This window comes from Phaethon aethereus (genome assembly GCF_964289735.1).
Source record: "Phaethon aethereus genome assembly, chromosome: 5".
Lineage (NCBI taxonomy): Eukaryota > Metazoa > Chordata > Aves > Phaethontiformes > Phaethontidae > Phaethon > Phaethon aethereus.
Genome location: NC_138579.1, coordinates 70340765 through 70354636, shown reverse-complemented (window position 1 = coordinate 70354636; position 13872 = coordinate 70340765). Strand labels below are relative to the sequence as shown.

The following is a 13872-nucleotide window of genomic DNA, read 5'->3' as shown; positions in this document are numbered from 1 at the left end:
GTCGGACTGCGGGTGTGTCACCGCGTGCGGCACCCCGCGCGTGTCCCTCTCCGTGGCCGTGCCGGGGGCCGTGCGTGTCCCCGCGTGTGGCCGTGCCGGGGCCGAGCCCCTCGCCCTCCCTTCCCTCCCTCCCCGGCGGCTGCAGTTTCCCCTCCCGCCAGCAGCGAGCAGCAAGTGGATGCGCGATCGGAGCGCACACACACACACACGCAGACACACACACACACACACACGCGCGCACACACGCGCGCGCCCCGCCGGCAGGCAGGCAGGCAGCGGGCGGGCAGCACGGGCTCCGCGGGGCTGCCGGCCCCCGCCGCCGCATGCGGGTCCCCGCCGCCCCGCCGCCGCCCGCGGCCCCCGCGCCCGCCCCGCCGCCGCCCGCCGCCGTCTGATGAGCCGCGGCCCCGCCGAGCCGGGCAGCCGCCGCCCCGCCGCCCGCCACCATGTACCTGCACCCGGAGGCTGCCAGCGCAGGTGAGCCCGCCGTGCGCAGCGCCGAGCACCGGGGACCCACGCACCCACGCGCCCCCCCCACCGCACACGCCCCCCCCCGCCGCCGGGGCTCGCCGCCGCCCGGCGGGCGCTGCCCGCTTCCCCCCCGCGCCTCCCACGGCTGCGGCTCCGCCGGAGCGGCCGGTCGGGAGTTGGGGCAGTTTGGGGAGAAAGTCACCGCCCTGCAGAGCGGCTGGAGCCCGGGCGGCCCCGGCCGCCCCCCGCCCGGGGACACCCCAGCCCCGCGGGGCCAGCACCCCCCTCCCGGGCAAGCCCCAGCCCGCCCGGGGTGAGCCCCCAGCCCCGCTGGGTGCCGGCACCCGAACAAGCATCCAGTGGGCAGCGCATCCTCCTCATCCCCCCCTCCTCACCGCTCCCCCCACCACCCTTCTGGGGGTCCTGGCCCCGCTGCCAGCGTGGGCGGCCGGGGGGAAAGGGGCTTCCGCCGGTGCGGTTTTGCTGAGCTCATGCTCCAAAGGCACCGATCGGCCCCGTACCGAGGAATCTGGGACGCTGCCGGGGAGGTTTTGGGTGGGCAGCCCCCCAGTGAGGGCTGCCTGACCCTCTGGTAGCGGGTGCGGAGGGGAAGGGATGCTACTGGTACGACGAGGCTCACCGGGGCCTGGCACCCCTCACCCGCGGGGTCCCGGGGAGCAGCCGCCAGCGGGCAGAAGGACAGCGTGTCCTGCGGTGGCGTGGGGACGTGCCGGTGGGGACGCACCGGTGGGGACGCGGGGAGAGCGGGCGCTGCCAGTGCATGTCACTGGGGCGAGATGCAGGCGCTCGGTAGAGCCAGGCCTGCGGGAGCCGGCAGGTTGGGGCAGCGCTGGGGACCGCGACACGCCGTCACCCACGGCAGGTGACAGCGTCAGCCCTGCCCGGCAGTTGGCAGTTCCAAACAAGCCGCCTTCGAGGTGAAGTTTCTCCCTGCCCGCAGGCTGAGCGCTCCCCCCGCTGCGGTCCTGGAGCAGCTCGGGCCCACGCCGCCCCGTCCCTGCGACCCCACGGACACTGCCGACCGCCTGGGCCAAGGTCACCTGGCGGGTCGGTGGCGGAGCGGGGACGCCAGCCCGTCCCCACCGGCAGCAGCGCGGCAGGGCTGCCCTTCCCTGCCGGTGCCCGAGGTCTGTGCCTGAGTTATTTCCCTTCCAAACTTCGCATCTGCCCCCGGTTTGCCCTCCTTGCCCCCACCGGACACCCCGGCTGGCGCTCGGTGGGCCACCGACGGCTGCCTGTGCCGCTGCCAGCGCCGCTCCGCAGGCCGCAAGGTTAAAAGGCAGAGCCTGAGCTGCTGGGGTTCGGGGGGGCAGACCCCCTCTACCCCCTCCCCGAACCCCACGGTCCCTGGCTGCTGGGTCTCCCATCACGTGGGAGTTTTCCCACGTCCCTGGCCGTGGCTGTGCCGTGGTGGGGCCGGGGGCGCATACACCAGTGCCGGCAGCTCTCGGCTGGTGCCGGGACACCATCTGCTTAATTCACCGCTCCCCCCTGCCCCTGCTTTTCCTCCCGTGCTGCTGCTCAGCCGTGGTGCCGTGTGGGTGCCGGGTCTGTCCCCCGCCGATGGAGGCTGGGAGGGTGCCGGCGGCTCACATCCCCACTGGGTTTGGCAAGAGCCAGGCGTTTGCTGTGCCACGTCCCTGGGGAAGCAATGCCCGTGCCGCCGCGAACCCCCGCCTGGCTCCTTCAGCTTCGGCTTCATCCCGGGCTCTGTGTCACCATGCAGGGGACAGCGGCTGCGGCCCCCAGCGCTGGCTGCGTTTCATGGGGGGAGAAGATTCCATATGGGGAAATTCGGGAAACTTTGCTGCCGTCTGCGCCGTGCTCCGCAGCCCAGAGAAAGGGGGCTCGGGGGGCAAGGTGGAGCTTGGAGGTGATGCTGAGGGTGGGGGGTCCGGTGCTGGGGTGGGAGAGGCCCGAGGGAGCCTGGCCTTGGCTGGCAAGAGGTGTTTGAAACGGGGACCATGCCGAGGCGCTTCCCGAAGCAGCCCCCTCCGGCTGGGCGGTTTGCTGGGGGGCTGCGGGGGGCCGTGCTGCCGGCAGGGCCATCGCCTGCGCTACCCGTGCCCCGTGACGTGTCGGGAGAGCCGTGGCCGAGCGCGAAGCAGAGATTGTGTTTGAAGACAAAGGTGCCCTCTGTGCCACAGGGACGATGTCCCCCACGTCGCCCACGCTGGCTCTGGGGATGCCGGGCAGCTCCCTCCTCCCTGCTGCGACGCGAGACCCCCCTCCTTTATCCCCATCCCCACTGCCGGCGCCAGCTGTCCCCTCTCCGGGGCGGGCGGTCGCACCCCAAGGGCTTCATCTTCTCAGTGCATCGGGCAGGTGCTGGGGGGCTCCGGACCCCCCCGCCCCACGTCCCCGTCCTCCCAGGCTCCATTCCTGCCATGCCGAGCGCAGCCGTGCCGCGGCGGCCCCGGTGGAGGTGGTGAATCAATAACCAGGCGGCTGCCTGTTTTCCCCCAGCGCCGTCTCAGGGCGGGCGATGGAGAGGTCTGCGCGCTGGCGCGGCCAGCGTCGGGGGCCGCGGCAGCAGGTCCCCGGGGCTGGGACAAAAGCCAAGAGCTGGGTTCAAAATGGGCTGAAAAGCCCTGAGGAGCGAGGCGGGGGCCGGGTGGGGGGCCGGGGCGTGCGGGGAGGATGGAGGGAAGCACGACAGCCGGGAAAGGCAGACAAAGAGCGGAGGGCCGGCAGCGCGCGGGCTGGCTGGCCTCGCTGGGAGCCGGGCACCTGCTGCAGCCACGCGTCCCGCGCGGCACGGGCGCAGCGCCGGCATCCCCGGCACCCCCCTGCCACCCCCGTCCCGCTCGGGGTCGGGGCTCACCTTCCTGGCAGCCCCCAGCCCCTCTGCCGCGCCGGGAGCGGGCTCGAGCCTGGGGGATGCTCCCGCCTGCGCCTCGGAGCGACCCCCGCGGCCTCACCCCGTCCCTTCATCCCCCAGCGCTCACGGCCCCCCACGGCAGCTCCATCCCGTCCCCCGCGGCGGCGGGGCGCCCGTGCGGGTGCTGGGCTCCCCCGGGGTCTCTCTCTCCCGCTCCCTCCCGGGGGTCCTGCCTGCTCTTGCCCTCTCCCCACCGCCTCCGAGCCGCTCAGCCTCCCCGTGCCCGGGGGGGACCCCCGCGCGGACGTGCCACATGCGCGTCCCAGGGCCCCACGCGCGGCTGGGGGACAGCGAGGACAAGGGCCGGGGGCCGCGGCCAGGCGGAGGGTCTGGCCGGGAGGTCTGCCCGATCCCCCTCCCCACGCCAAGGAGCAGCAGAGGAGCCGGAGGCGGCTTTCCAGCGCCTGATCTCGCGGCTTTTCAGCCTGCCGGGGAAGGGCGGGGGAGCGGGGAATGAAGACAGATGCGGATAATATCGCTGCCACCCCCCGGCCCCCGGGGGCTCGGCTACAATATCTATTATAGATGGATTCAGCAGGGGAAGGGCTTTCGAAGGGCCGCCGGCGGGGCGGGCGCGCGGGGGCTGCGCGCAACGGCAGCGCGGCGGCGGCAGCGTCGAGCGCCAGGGCTGGGCTCCCCGGGCTGCGACGGGGGGCCGGGCCGCCTGTGAGGGTCCAGGGTGGGCTGGGGGGACGGCCGGTCCGGCCGCGTCGAGCGGCAAGTCCCGCGTCGCCGTGGGGGCCTGCCTGGCCGCGGCACGGGGTGTGGGGGGGGTCTGCGCCTGGCCGCGAGCTCGGGGTGCCCTCGAGCACCCCGTCCGCTCCCGTCGTCCCCGGGCGGCTCCGCTCGCTGCAGGAGGGAGAGGGTCACCTTGGGGGGAGTTAATGAGGTTTGAAAGGGAAGCGACCGGTCGCGCTGACGGAGACGGAGACGGGGCGGCGGCGGAGGGACGGTGCGGCGCGGCAGCCCTTCTCCCGCCTGGGGGACGTCGTGGGGACCGCCGTGAGGCTGCGGTTTGGGGGGCTCCAGGCACCCGTGACATGAGGTCCCTGCAGCCCTTCCCCTCCGGCTGGGCCTGTGGGACACTGGTGGCTGGGGGGGGCAATGGGTGGCCATCCCCACTGCCCCATGGGTGGCCGTCCCCACTGCCCCATGGGTGGCCGTCCCCACTCCCCTGTGGATGACCATCCCCACTGCCCCGTGGGTGGCCATCCCCACTGCCCCGTGGGTCTTGGCGTGTGTCGCTGGAGGATGCAGCCCAGGGACCAGGGTCTGCAGGAGGATTCCCACCAGCCCCACGTCCTGCAGGCGCCTGCCCTCACCTCTGTGTCCCCAGTCCTCCAGCTGGGGCCTTCCTCGGCCCTTTATTCCCCTCCTCTGCCTCCTCTCTCCTCCCCTCTGAGCTACGTTTCTCCATCTTCCCATGTGCCCTCCGCCACCCCTCCTCTTCCTCCCCCAGCCCCGCCAGCCCTGGGCTCCTGTCCCCACGGTGGCCTTCCCGGCCACAAAGCTCAGCGTGGGGGGGTCCTGGGCGGCGGGGGCCGGGGGCCGCTGCCCGGGGCGGGGGTCAGGGGGCCGGGGAAGCAAGCGGGGGCTCGCGAGGCTGGGCACGGCCGCAGGGAGCCTGCTGGCTCCTGTCCCCCGGGAGCCTCTGGCTGTCGGCCGCCCCCTCTCCCCCCGTCACCCGAAGTGCCCGGGGATGACGGAGGGTCCCGGAGCGAGGGGCTAAGCGGTGGCGGCGGCGCGGCGGCGCGAGAGCTCGGCGGTGCCGCTCGGCGCGAGAGCCCGGCCCGCTCCTCCCCGCCCGCCGCCGCTGCCGGCGGAGGCTTCGGCGCCCGGGTGCGGTGGGGCTGGGGGGCAATGCCTTGGGGCTGCGGGGGGCCGGGCACGGCCAGGACCGCAGGGCTTGTGCTGCGGGGGGCAGAGCCCCCCCGGAGCAGGGGCTGAGGGGCGTCGCGGGGCTGTCGGGAGGGTTTGGAACGGGGAGGGCGATGGGTGGAAACCCCGCGGGACTCAGGCGGGGACAGAAGGCCCTCGGCGGCTGGGGGGTCTGGGCGCTCCTCGGGGGGAGAGGCGCGGTGGGCACCGCTAGGCAGAGGAACCACGCGCCTCTCCGGAAATCCTCGGCCAAAAATAGCCCGGCACCGGGGAAAGGAGCGCCTTCGTTTGCCAAATTCTCCCTCCGCCGCGGGTTGCTGCTTGTGGCCACCCCGGAGGGGTACGGGTGGCAGCCCTGGCCGGCGCGGGGGGCTCACGCGAGGGTGCCGCGGGGTCTGCTCGGCTGCGGGGCCGGTGGCGCGTCGCTCGGGGCCTTGCGGCTTCGCTGGGCGGCACGTGAACGTGTCGTGCATGCAGCCTGCGCGCCGGCCGCATACCGGAGCAGGGCAGAGGCGCGGCTGCAGCGCGCCGGCAGCTGCCGGCGTGCTGGGAGGGCGCAGGCGGGGGGGATACCGGTGGGCAGCGCCGCCCAGCTCGGGGCTCGGCGAGGCGCGGGGTGTCCCGAGCATCCTCGCCCCGTGACCGGGCTGATTGGGGGGCAGGTGCCGAGAGCCACCGCAGGGCGCCGGGAGCTCCGGCTCGCCTCTCCCTGGGGAGTGACGGGCTGAGCCCGTCCCGGTGGCTATGGCCCGTGGCAGGAGGGTGAAACCTGCCACACCGGTGCACCGGCCGCTGCCGTGCCCGCCAGCCTCGGGGAGGGCTGCGTGACCGGCGTGCACCCCTGGTGCCATACCCAAACCGGGAGCGAGGGCTTGCTCTGTGATGGAGGCGTGAAATGAAAGCTGGGTGCAGGAGGGCCCTGATGGCTTTAACGACAGAACACCCATCCTATCCTCCATCGCACGGGTTTCTCGCTCTGCCCCTCACCGTGGCGCCAGGGCCCAAGGGACACATCCGTACACGGCAGCAGGCTGGGACAGGGGATGTCTGGCTGCGCCCAGGCATCGGGAAGGAGCCGTGCGGTGTTTTGGGACGGTGTCCTCCTCCCCCAGAGCCCGCGTGGCAGGGACGGTGCCCGCGGGCGCTGCCATCCTTGGCGCCGTGCTTTCGCCGGGCCCGGGTGTCCTGGCATCGCTGCAGCGCCGGGCACATGGGTGCTGGGGTGCCCACACGGGGTGCTGCTCGCTGGGTGCCTGGCACCGGCCGCCCTGTCCCACGGGGTCCCCGGCGGAGGAGGCAGCACCGCGGCGGGGGGTCTGTGAGTCTGGAGGCAAAACCCCCAGGGCAGGCAGCTCTGCGTGGGGACAGATTGACAGCTCCGGGGGATGGACAGATGGCTGAATGGAGAAGCAGATGTGTACGAGGGATGGATGGATGGATGGATGGATGGATGGATGGATGGATGGATGGATGGATGGATGGATGGATGGATGGATGGATTGATGGATGTGTTGGAGAGGGGGACGCACGGATAGACAGACAGATGCACAGATGGAGAACAGACACCCGTCCCTCTCGCCACAGGCACGCCCGGGGTGCTGAGCTGCGGTGCTGTGCCGGTCCTCTACCCCGGGGCTCGCCCGACGGTGGGACGCTGGCCAGGACCCTGCCGGGGCGGCGGGACAACCGTGGGGCTCCCGCTGTCCCCCGCCGAGCAGCTCGTGCCCACGCAGCCCCCGGGCGAGCGGCACCACCGGACCCTCGGGCTTGCCAGCTCTGCGGCCCCGCGGCTCCGCCTCGTGGCACCCCACGCCCGGCTCAAAACAGCCCCAAAACGCCCGGCGGGGTATTTCCAGGGACGGCGGCTGGGCCTCGCCCCCCCCCCGGGGGTTTTGCATCCTGGTAGCCCCCCCCAAGCCCAGCGGCCCCCCCCCCGGGGGCGTGGGCTCTGCCTGCCCGCCCTGCCCACGGGGCCGCCCCGCCGCGGGCCCGCCCGGCCCCCGCCCGCATCGCGCCCGGGATCCTGCACAGGAGCGAAAGCCGCAAATTCACAGCTTTTCAGCTGCAGCCTAAAAATAAGAGGTTTGGGAAATATCTAGCAAATGAGTGGGAGGATGAGAAGAGGAGGAATTGGCGGCCTGGCGCCAGGCAAACGGCATCTGGGAAGCCCCGGTGCGGCAACGCGGCCGCCTCGCTCCCCGCCCCGCGGCCCTCCCGCGGCGCAAGGCCGCGCTCCGATGCCGTGCGGGGCAGGATCGGGCCCCCTCCCGTCCCCCGCTTCCGCGGCGTCGCCCGGTCCCCTCCCCGGCACCATCATCCCCGCTCGGCCTGGGCGTCACGTCCCACCCCGGCTCCTCGGCTCGCGGCAGAACGTGGCGGTGGGGAAGCGTCGCTCGTTCGGCGCCGTCTCCCGCTCCTCGGGCCCGCACGTGTTTCCGCTGCCGGTTCGGCGCGGGCTGGCACGGGCCGGTGCGGGCCGGCACGCCGGGCGCCCGTGCGGCGGGCGGGCGGGCGGCTCGGCGCGCGGCGGGATTTCCCTGCGTGGAGCTGTGGCGTGCCGGCTGCCGGGAGAGGCTTTGATCGCCGCTGCCGGAGAGCGCAGCGGGCGGCTGGGGCTGGCGGCGGCTCCGCACAGCTTTGATTCCCCCCCCGGGGTACTTTGCATCGATGGGTCTCGCTGCCGGGCCGGGGCCGGTGGGAGGGTGCGTGGGGACACGGGCTGGGTAGATATTGTGCCCCAAGCTGGGCGTTTTGGGCTCTGCACCCAAAAATATGGCCCTGAGAGCCTAGCTGGGGCCATCCCCACTGGGGCACCTGCGGAGAGGTCGGCCCCAGCCCCGGTGCCGGCAGATGCCGTCAGCTCGTGCCCATCGCTTGTCCAAAGCCCTTGGCCACTTGCCACCCCGTGGAAGAGGTTTCCAGCCTCTCTGCCCGGCGCAGGAGCCTTTCGCTCGGGAGAGGGGCCAGGAGCCGAAGCCTCACCCGGGTGCCCCTCGCGGGTGCTTTGCCCTCCCTGCGCTGCTGCGTGCCGGGACGGCAAGCGGGGCTCCAGGGCCGTGGGCTGTGGTGCAGGTCCACGGTGGGGAGTTGGGAGCGATGGGGTCAAGTCACGGATGGAGTCAGGGCATCCCTGCCGTGCGGGCAGGAGGTCGGGGGGGAAAGGGGTGCAGCTGCCCCTGAGCGTGAGGGTCTCGCTATGCCGGTGTCCCCCAGCTGGGCTGCCGGCGCAAGGGCCCCCGGCTCTGCGGCGGCACCGGCACCCACCGCCAGCCCGGCGCGGGGCTGCCTCCCCGCGCGTTGCGGCGCTCCGCCACGTGTCGGATCCGTTGGCATCGTCGGTTCTCGCCGCGAGCGCCTCGCCTCCGCCGGGCCAATCTTACGGGATCGCCGGCTTACATTGCTTAGCGGAGAATAATCCCTCTCGGATTTCTGCGCCTCTCGGGTTTTGAAGCGTTTCCTCCACAGCCACAAAGGCCGGCGCTCGCGCGTGCTCCGGAGGCGGCTAATCCCGCGCCTGCAGCAGCAGATGATGGGCACGCGGCGGCACACTGCCGCCGCTGCCGCTGGCCCCCGCTCCCCGGCGCCCGGGGGGCTCCGACGGGTGCGAGGGGGGTGCCCTGCTTGGCCAAGCGCGTGGGTCCTCCACGCCGAGGTGCACGCTCGCAGGCGGGCGTCTGGCACGGGGACCCTCTCCCCCCGGCGCGGGAACCCTCTGCCGGGGCGCAGCCGGCTGCCGCGCACGTGGCGCCATGCAAATCCCGCGCCGAAGAGCCGCGGCGCTGACGAGGCAGGTAATCCCCACGTCAATTACCGGCTGTAAAAGTGGACTTATATCCCACCCGGCAGCACTGAATTCTGATGAAAGAGCGGCAGGGCCGCGCCGCCGTGCCTCCGCGGCCACCCCCCTGCTCTGCCGGCGGCTGCGAGGGGACGGGGAGACCCGAGCCCCCGGTGCCCCCGGTGCCCCCGAGACCCCTTCACGTCCTCCAAGGGTGGACGCGGGGTCTCCGGCTCACGGAGCAGCCCCTCTCCGTGCTCTTGGGATGAGGCAGGACCAGCGCGGGGCAGGTGTGATTTGGGGGGGGTGCATGCGGCCACCGGGACTCCAGGGCAGGGGTGTGGAGCCCCCCGAATGTGTGGGGCTGAGGTCCCACCACCGCCGTCTCGCACGCTCCCGGCTGTATCCGCGCCAGCAGAGCAAAGAGATTCATGGCGAGCGGCGGGGAAGGAGGGGGCAGAGGCGGCGGTAAGCAAGTGCCGCATTTGTCACCCGCCCTCGGGGCTGCGTCCCCGTGCTCGCCGCGGCCACGCAGCTCCCCATGTCCCCTCCAGCCCCAGGGCCATCAGCCCCACGGCATCCCCATGCCAAGCATCCCAACCGGGGAAGCCGGTGCTGCCAGCGTGGGGACCCCAGGGCTGGGGACAAGCCAGGAGCTCCGCCCAGCTCAGCTTCCCTAATTAACCAGTGCTAATTACCCGGAAAACGAGTCATTTAAATCGTGCTGAGGGCAGCAGCAGCCCGGGGGCTAGCATCTCTCCCCCAGACCTGGGGACATGGCCAGCACGGGCTGAGGGACACGTGTCCCCGCCGGGGAGGGCTGGCAGCCGCCTGCGCACAGGGACGCGCGTGGCTGAGCCTGGAGGTCGCCGGGGGCTAGGAGCCACGCCGTCCGTAAGCCCCCAGCGTCGCGGCGGGTCCCCGCTGGTGTAACCCTCGGGCTTGCCAGGCGATGCCGGGCTCGGGGCCGCCGTGGCAGCTTGGCACGGGGAATTTGGCCAGAGGCAGGTACCGCGCGTGGGAGCCGGCACGCACCAACGTCCCTCTCCGACCCCTTCGGTGACAGCGCCCGGCGTCAGACACCGCGCTGGATTTCTCCTTCCTAAACAGGATAATCCCTTGTTTCTGCCGCGCCAGCACCGCCGCGAGCAGCGCGTGTCCCTTCCCCTCACCCTCTCCCCTTTGATTTCCCTCTCGCCGGATTACGCTGAGGATGAACTTGACCCCGTGAGGACCAAAGCATCCCTTGAAGCTCCGAGCTGAGCCCTGAGGGGTGACGGCAGCCGCTGCGGGGTCGCTGTCACCGGGGTCACCGGCGTGCCTCTTGCGCAGCGGCCAGGCTTTCGGCACGTGGCGGCGTCCCGGAGCAGGCGTCAGGGCTGCGGGGAGCACCCGTGTGGATGAGCCGGCGGTTGGGGGGGGCAGAGGAGGGTTCACCCCGACTCCTAGCCGCGCCAGCCTGCCCGGTTAGCCCCCGTGCCGAACTTGAGCCGGTCGGGGTACCGCACCGCCGAGGGCTGGGCATCCCGCGGAGGGGCTGCCCCAGCCCTCCCCGCCGGCGCGGCTGCTCTGCGTCCCCCCAGCAGCTTATCTAGCTGGGGTTTATAAATGTTTGAAATTAAGGGCTGGTCCCAAATTCCCTCCTAGGCAACAGTTGCTAAGCGAGTTTTATACACAGGTTCCTTGTGACCGAGGAGCGATGGAGGGGCCCCCCTCGCTGGGGCTGGATGGAGGGAGCACGTGGCTGTGCCGCTGGCGGGGGGCTGCCCGTGGCACAGGAGCCGGGACCCCCCCAGCCCTGCCTCCCGAAATCCCTCGAGGCGACTTCACTACCCTCCTGCCCCCTCCATGCCGCCCTGGCAGGGGCTCAGCGCCTTTATAAAGCCCTAACGGGCTGTTATAAAACTCCCCTTTATTGCCACCATCCCCTTTGCTTCTCTTTTTTTATTCCTCCGGAGGCCGCGGGGCTGCCGGTGCTGCGGCCGCTTTGGCACCCGCCTGCACGCCGGGGCGGGAGCCCCGGACCCCACTGCGTGCCGGGGGGATGCCCGAGCCCCCGAGCCGGCCGCCCGGGCCGCTCTGACTCATCCCAGCCTCCGAGCCACTGGCAAATTTCATTATCATAACAAGGTCCGCGGGTGAATTAATTATTAACGATTATTGTTTAATATTTATACTGCAGTACAGCTACAGGCGGGCGGCTTCGGCCTCACCGCTTCCCACCGCCGGCTGCGGCTCGAACGATGGCGCTGGCTGCGGGGGGATGCCACAACGGGGGGTCCTGAGCCAGGGGACGGGGCTGAGCCAGGCTGGGGGTCCCCACTGGACTCCCCCCCAAGCCACGTCGGGTCCGTATTAATCCTCCCACGCTGCCGGGGCCATCACGCTGGCTGGCAGCGTGGCCATGGGCTCGGTGGCTGTGCCGGGGCTGCCGGGTGCAGGGGACACCGGGGGGGCGGGTCAGGTCCCTTGGGGGCTGGCGAGGGGTTTTCCTGCCCATGGAGCTGCTTGGGTGTGGGACAGGAGCAGGGTGGGTGGGAGATGCCCGCCTGGCCCCGTAACCATCCCCAGTGCCCACGGGGGGTGATGCTGGAGCAGCAGAGGGGTCCACCCCCATTTTTGGGGTCCCCGAGGTTATCCCCGTGGCCAGGCTGGGAGGACCAGAGGAGCCCGCTGCCCGACCCCTCCAGGAGCCCCTGCCAAGCGCCCGCGCTGCCATTTGGGGTGAATCTGTGTGGGTTTGGCTGACCCAAAGAGGGAAGCCCTACTGTGGGGTGGCTGCGGGGCACCTACGGAAAGGGCACGGATCCAGCAAGGAAAGAGGGGATGGGAAAGGGGAAAGGGATGGGGTGAGGGAGGGCAAGGGGAAGAGGAAGGGGAAGCAACACAAAACAACAGCGGCTGTGCCAGGACGGCGTGGTAGGAGCTGCAGGAGGCACGTGGTGATGCCGCGACCTTTGCCGGACACGCCGGTGCTCCCAGGGTGCCGGCAGAGATCAAAGCCTTCGCTCTGCCCCAGCCCGAGCTCCCGGGGAGCGCCGGGGGCCGGGGCAGCCCGCCGGGACCCCGGAGCCAGCGGCGACGGCACGGCATCTGGCTGTTTCCTATGGCGGGCTCGGAGCCTCTTAGCTGGACCACCTTCCCCCGGTTTGCTCTCCCTGCCCTCCCCGGGAGCTGCAGTCAGGCCCTCGCTGGGGACCCCCCGGGCGCGGGGCTGAGCCCCCTCCCTGACCCCTCGCTGAGCCGTGGCTCTGCTCCGCTCCCCCGCAGGGGCTCCCTCCCGCGACGTCCTCCTCGTCTCAGCCATCATCACCGTCAGCCTTAGCGTCACCATCGTCCTCTGCGGGATCTGCCAGTGGTGCCAGCGCAAACTGGTAAGTGTCCCCGCGCCGGCCGGGTGCCCGGGCTGGGGAGTGGGCTCGGGGTCCCCGGGAGCGATGGGACGCGGGTCCCAGCCAACCCTGCCCCTGGGCAGAGTTAAGGGGATGGCTGAGGCGGGGGTCCCGCTGGGTGGGGGGTGACGCCTGCCGCCCGGGCAGCGCGGTGCGCGGCTGGGCAGCGAGGCTGCCGGCGGGCAGCGGCAGTCGCCGAGAGCGGTTTGCAGCGGGTGCCGGCTGCAGCTTTTCTTTTGCTCTTTAGGAGATGTGATAATTAAATGTTTGGGCACAACTGTTTGTGCGGCATAAAGGGACGTTTCCAAATACATATATATATATGTGTGTGTATATATATTTGCGACAAGCGGTAACGATGTGGCCCCTGTCCTGCTGGGCACGCTCCTGCCTGGAAGAGCCCCACGGGAAGGCGGCCAGATTGTCCCCGGCAGCGCCGGGAGCCGGCCCCGCCGCCTGCTGTGACCCCCACCCCAGCCCCACAGCACCCCTGGGGCACCCAGCTCGCCTCCCCGAGCCCCGCTGCGGCAGGGGGGCCTTTGGCTCGGGCCATCGCTCCCTCCTGCCCCACGTGCTTCCTCCTCTTCCCCGGAGCAGCCCGGCACCAGGATCCAGCCGCGTGCTCGGCCGCGTTTCCTTCGCCGTCAGATTCAAATCTGGGTCAAGCGCTGCGACGGCGGCGGCTCTTCCCGCGCGGGAGGTGCCCGCCCCGGCGGCTGCCCCCCGAGCTGTGGGAAGGCAGCGCTCCCCCGGGGCGCGGCACGGGGGTCCGGCCGGGGACGAGGCAGCGGCGGGGCGGTGGGAGCTGCCGCAGCGTGTGGGGAGGCGAGGAAGGGAGTGGGAAGGGGCTTCCGAACCCGGCTGGTGCCACCCGGGGAGGGGCAGGCTGGCCGGGGTTAAGCGCCGGGGAGGGGAAGGGCCGGCTGGGCCGAAGGACGAAGCCGGCAGAGGAACAAGCGAGTATAACTTGGCCGGGAAGGCGTTCGGGCTGGGAATGGCAAGGCGCGTCCCGGCCGGCCCTCGGCAGCGTGCGGAGCCGGAACGGCCGCGTGGGAACCACGGCCAAACCCGCTCTGCGCCCGCACGGCGGCCCCGGGCCGGCAGGCGCTGCCGCCGCGTCCCCGCGGTCCCTGTGCCGTGGCCGGCCGGGGACAACGCCGGGCGCGGGGCTCGGGGCGGGCTCCCGGCTCCGCAGCCCCAGCTCGCTCCGGCAGCTGCTGCCAGCCCGCCTCTGCCTCCCCGCACCTGCGCCGAGCAGTCCTAATTGTTCGTTAATTGTCATTAATTGCGCTCCCGGCCGCCCTGGATCGGCAGCAGGCTGAAGCTGCCGTCGGAAATGGCAGCGCAGTGCCCTGATTACGAGCCCCAGTTAGGAGCGAGCGCCTGCTTCGTTATCAGGTGGCAGCTCTTCCCCTTCGGTGGGGAAGGTGAACTCAATTAATTCAGGTTCA

The 13872-nt window shown here is 71.9% G+C and overlaps 1 protein-coding gene across 1 annotated transcript in view; it reads left to right on the top strand.

Moving 5' to 3' along the window:
• Window positions 1-446: 446 nt before the first annotated feature.
• PRPF19 (pre-mRNA processing factor 19) overlaps window positions 447-13872 on the top strand; it is a gene marked incomplete at both ends in the record, with an annotated part of 17059 nt that continues 3633 nt past the window's right edge. The window contains 4 exons of the mRNA XM_082000211.1: window positions 447-477; window positions 1381-1539; window positions 2219-2377; window positions 12300-12403. Coding sequence (XP_081856337.1) covers window positions 447-477; window positions 1381-1539; window positions 2219-2377; window positions 12300-12403 — 453 coding nt within the window. The remainder of the gene's footprint in view (window positions 478-1380; window positions 1540-2218; window positions 2378-12299; window positions 12404-13872) is intronic.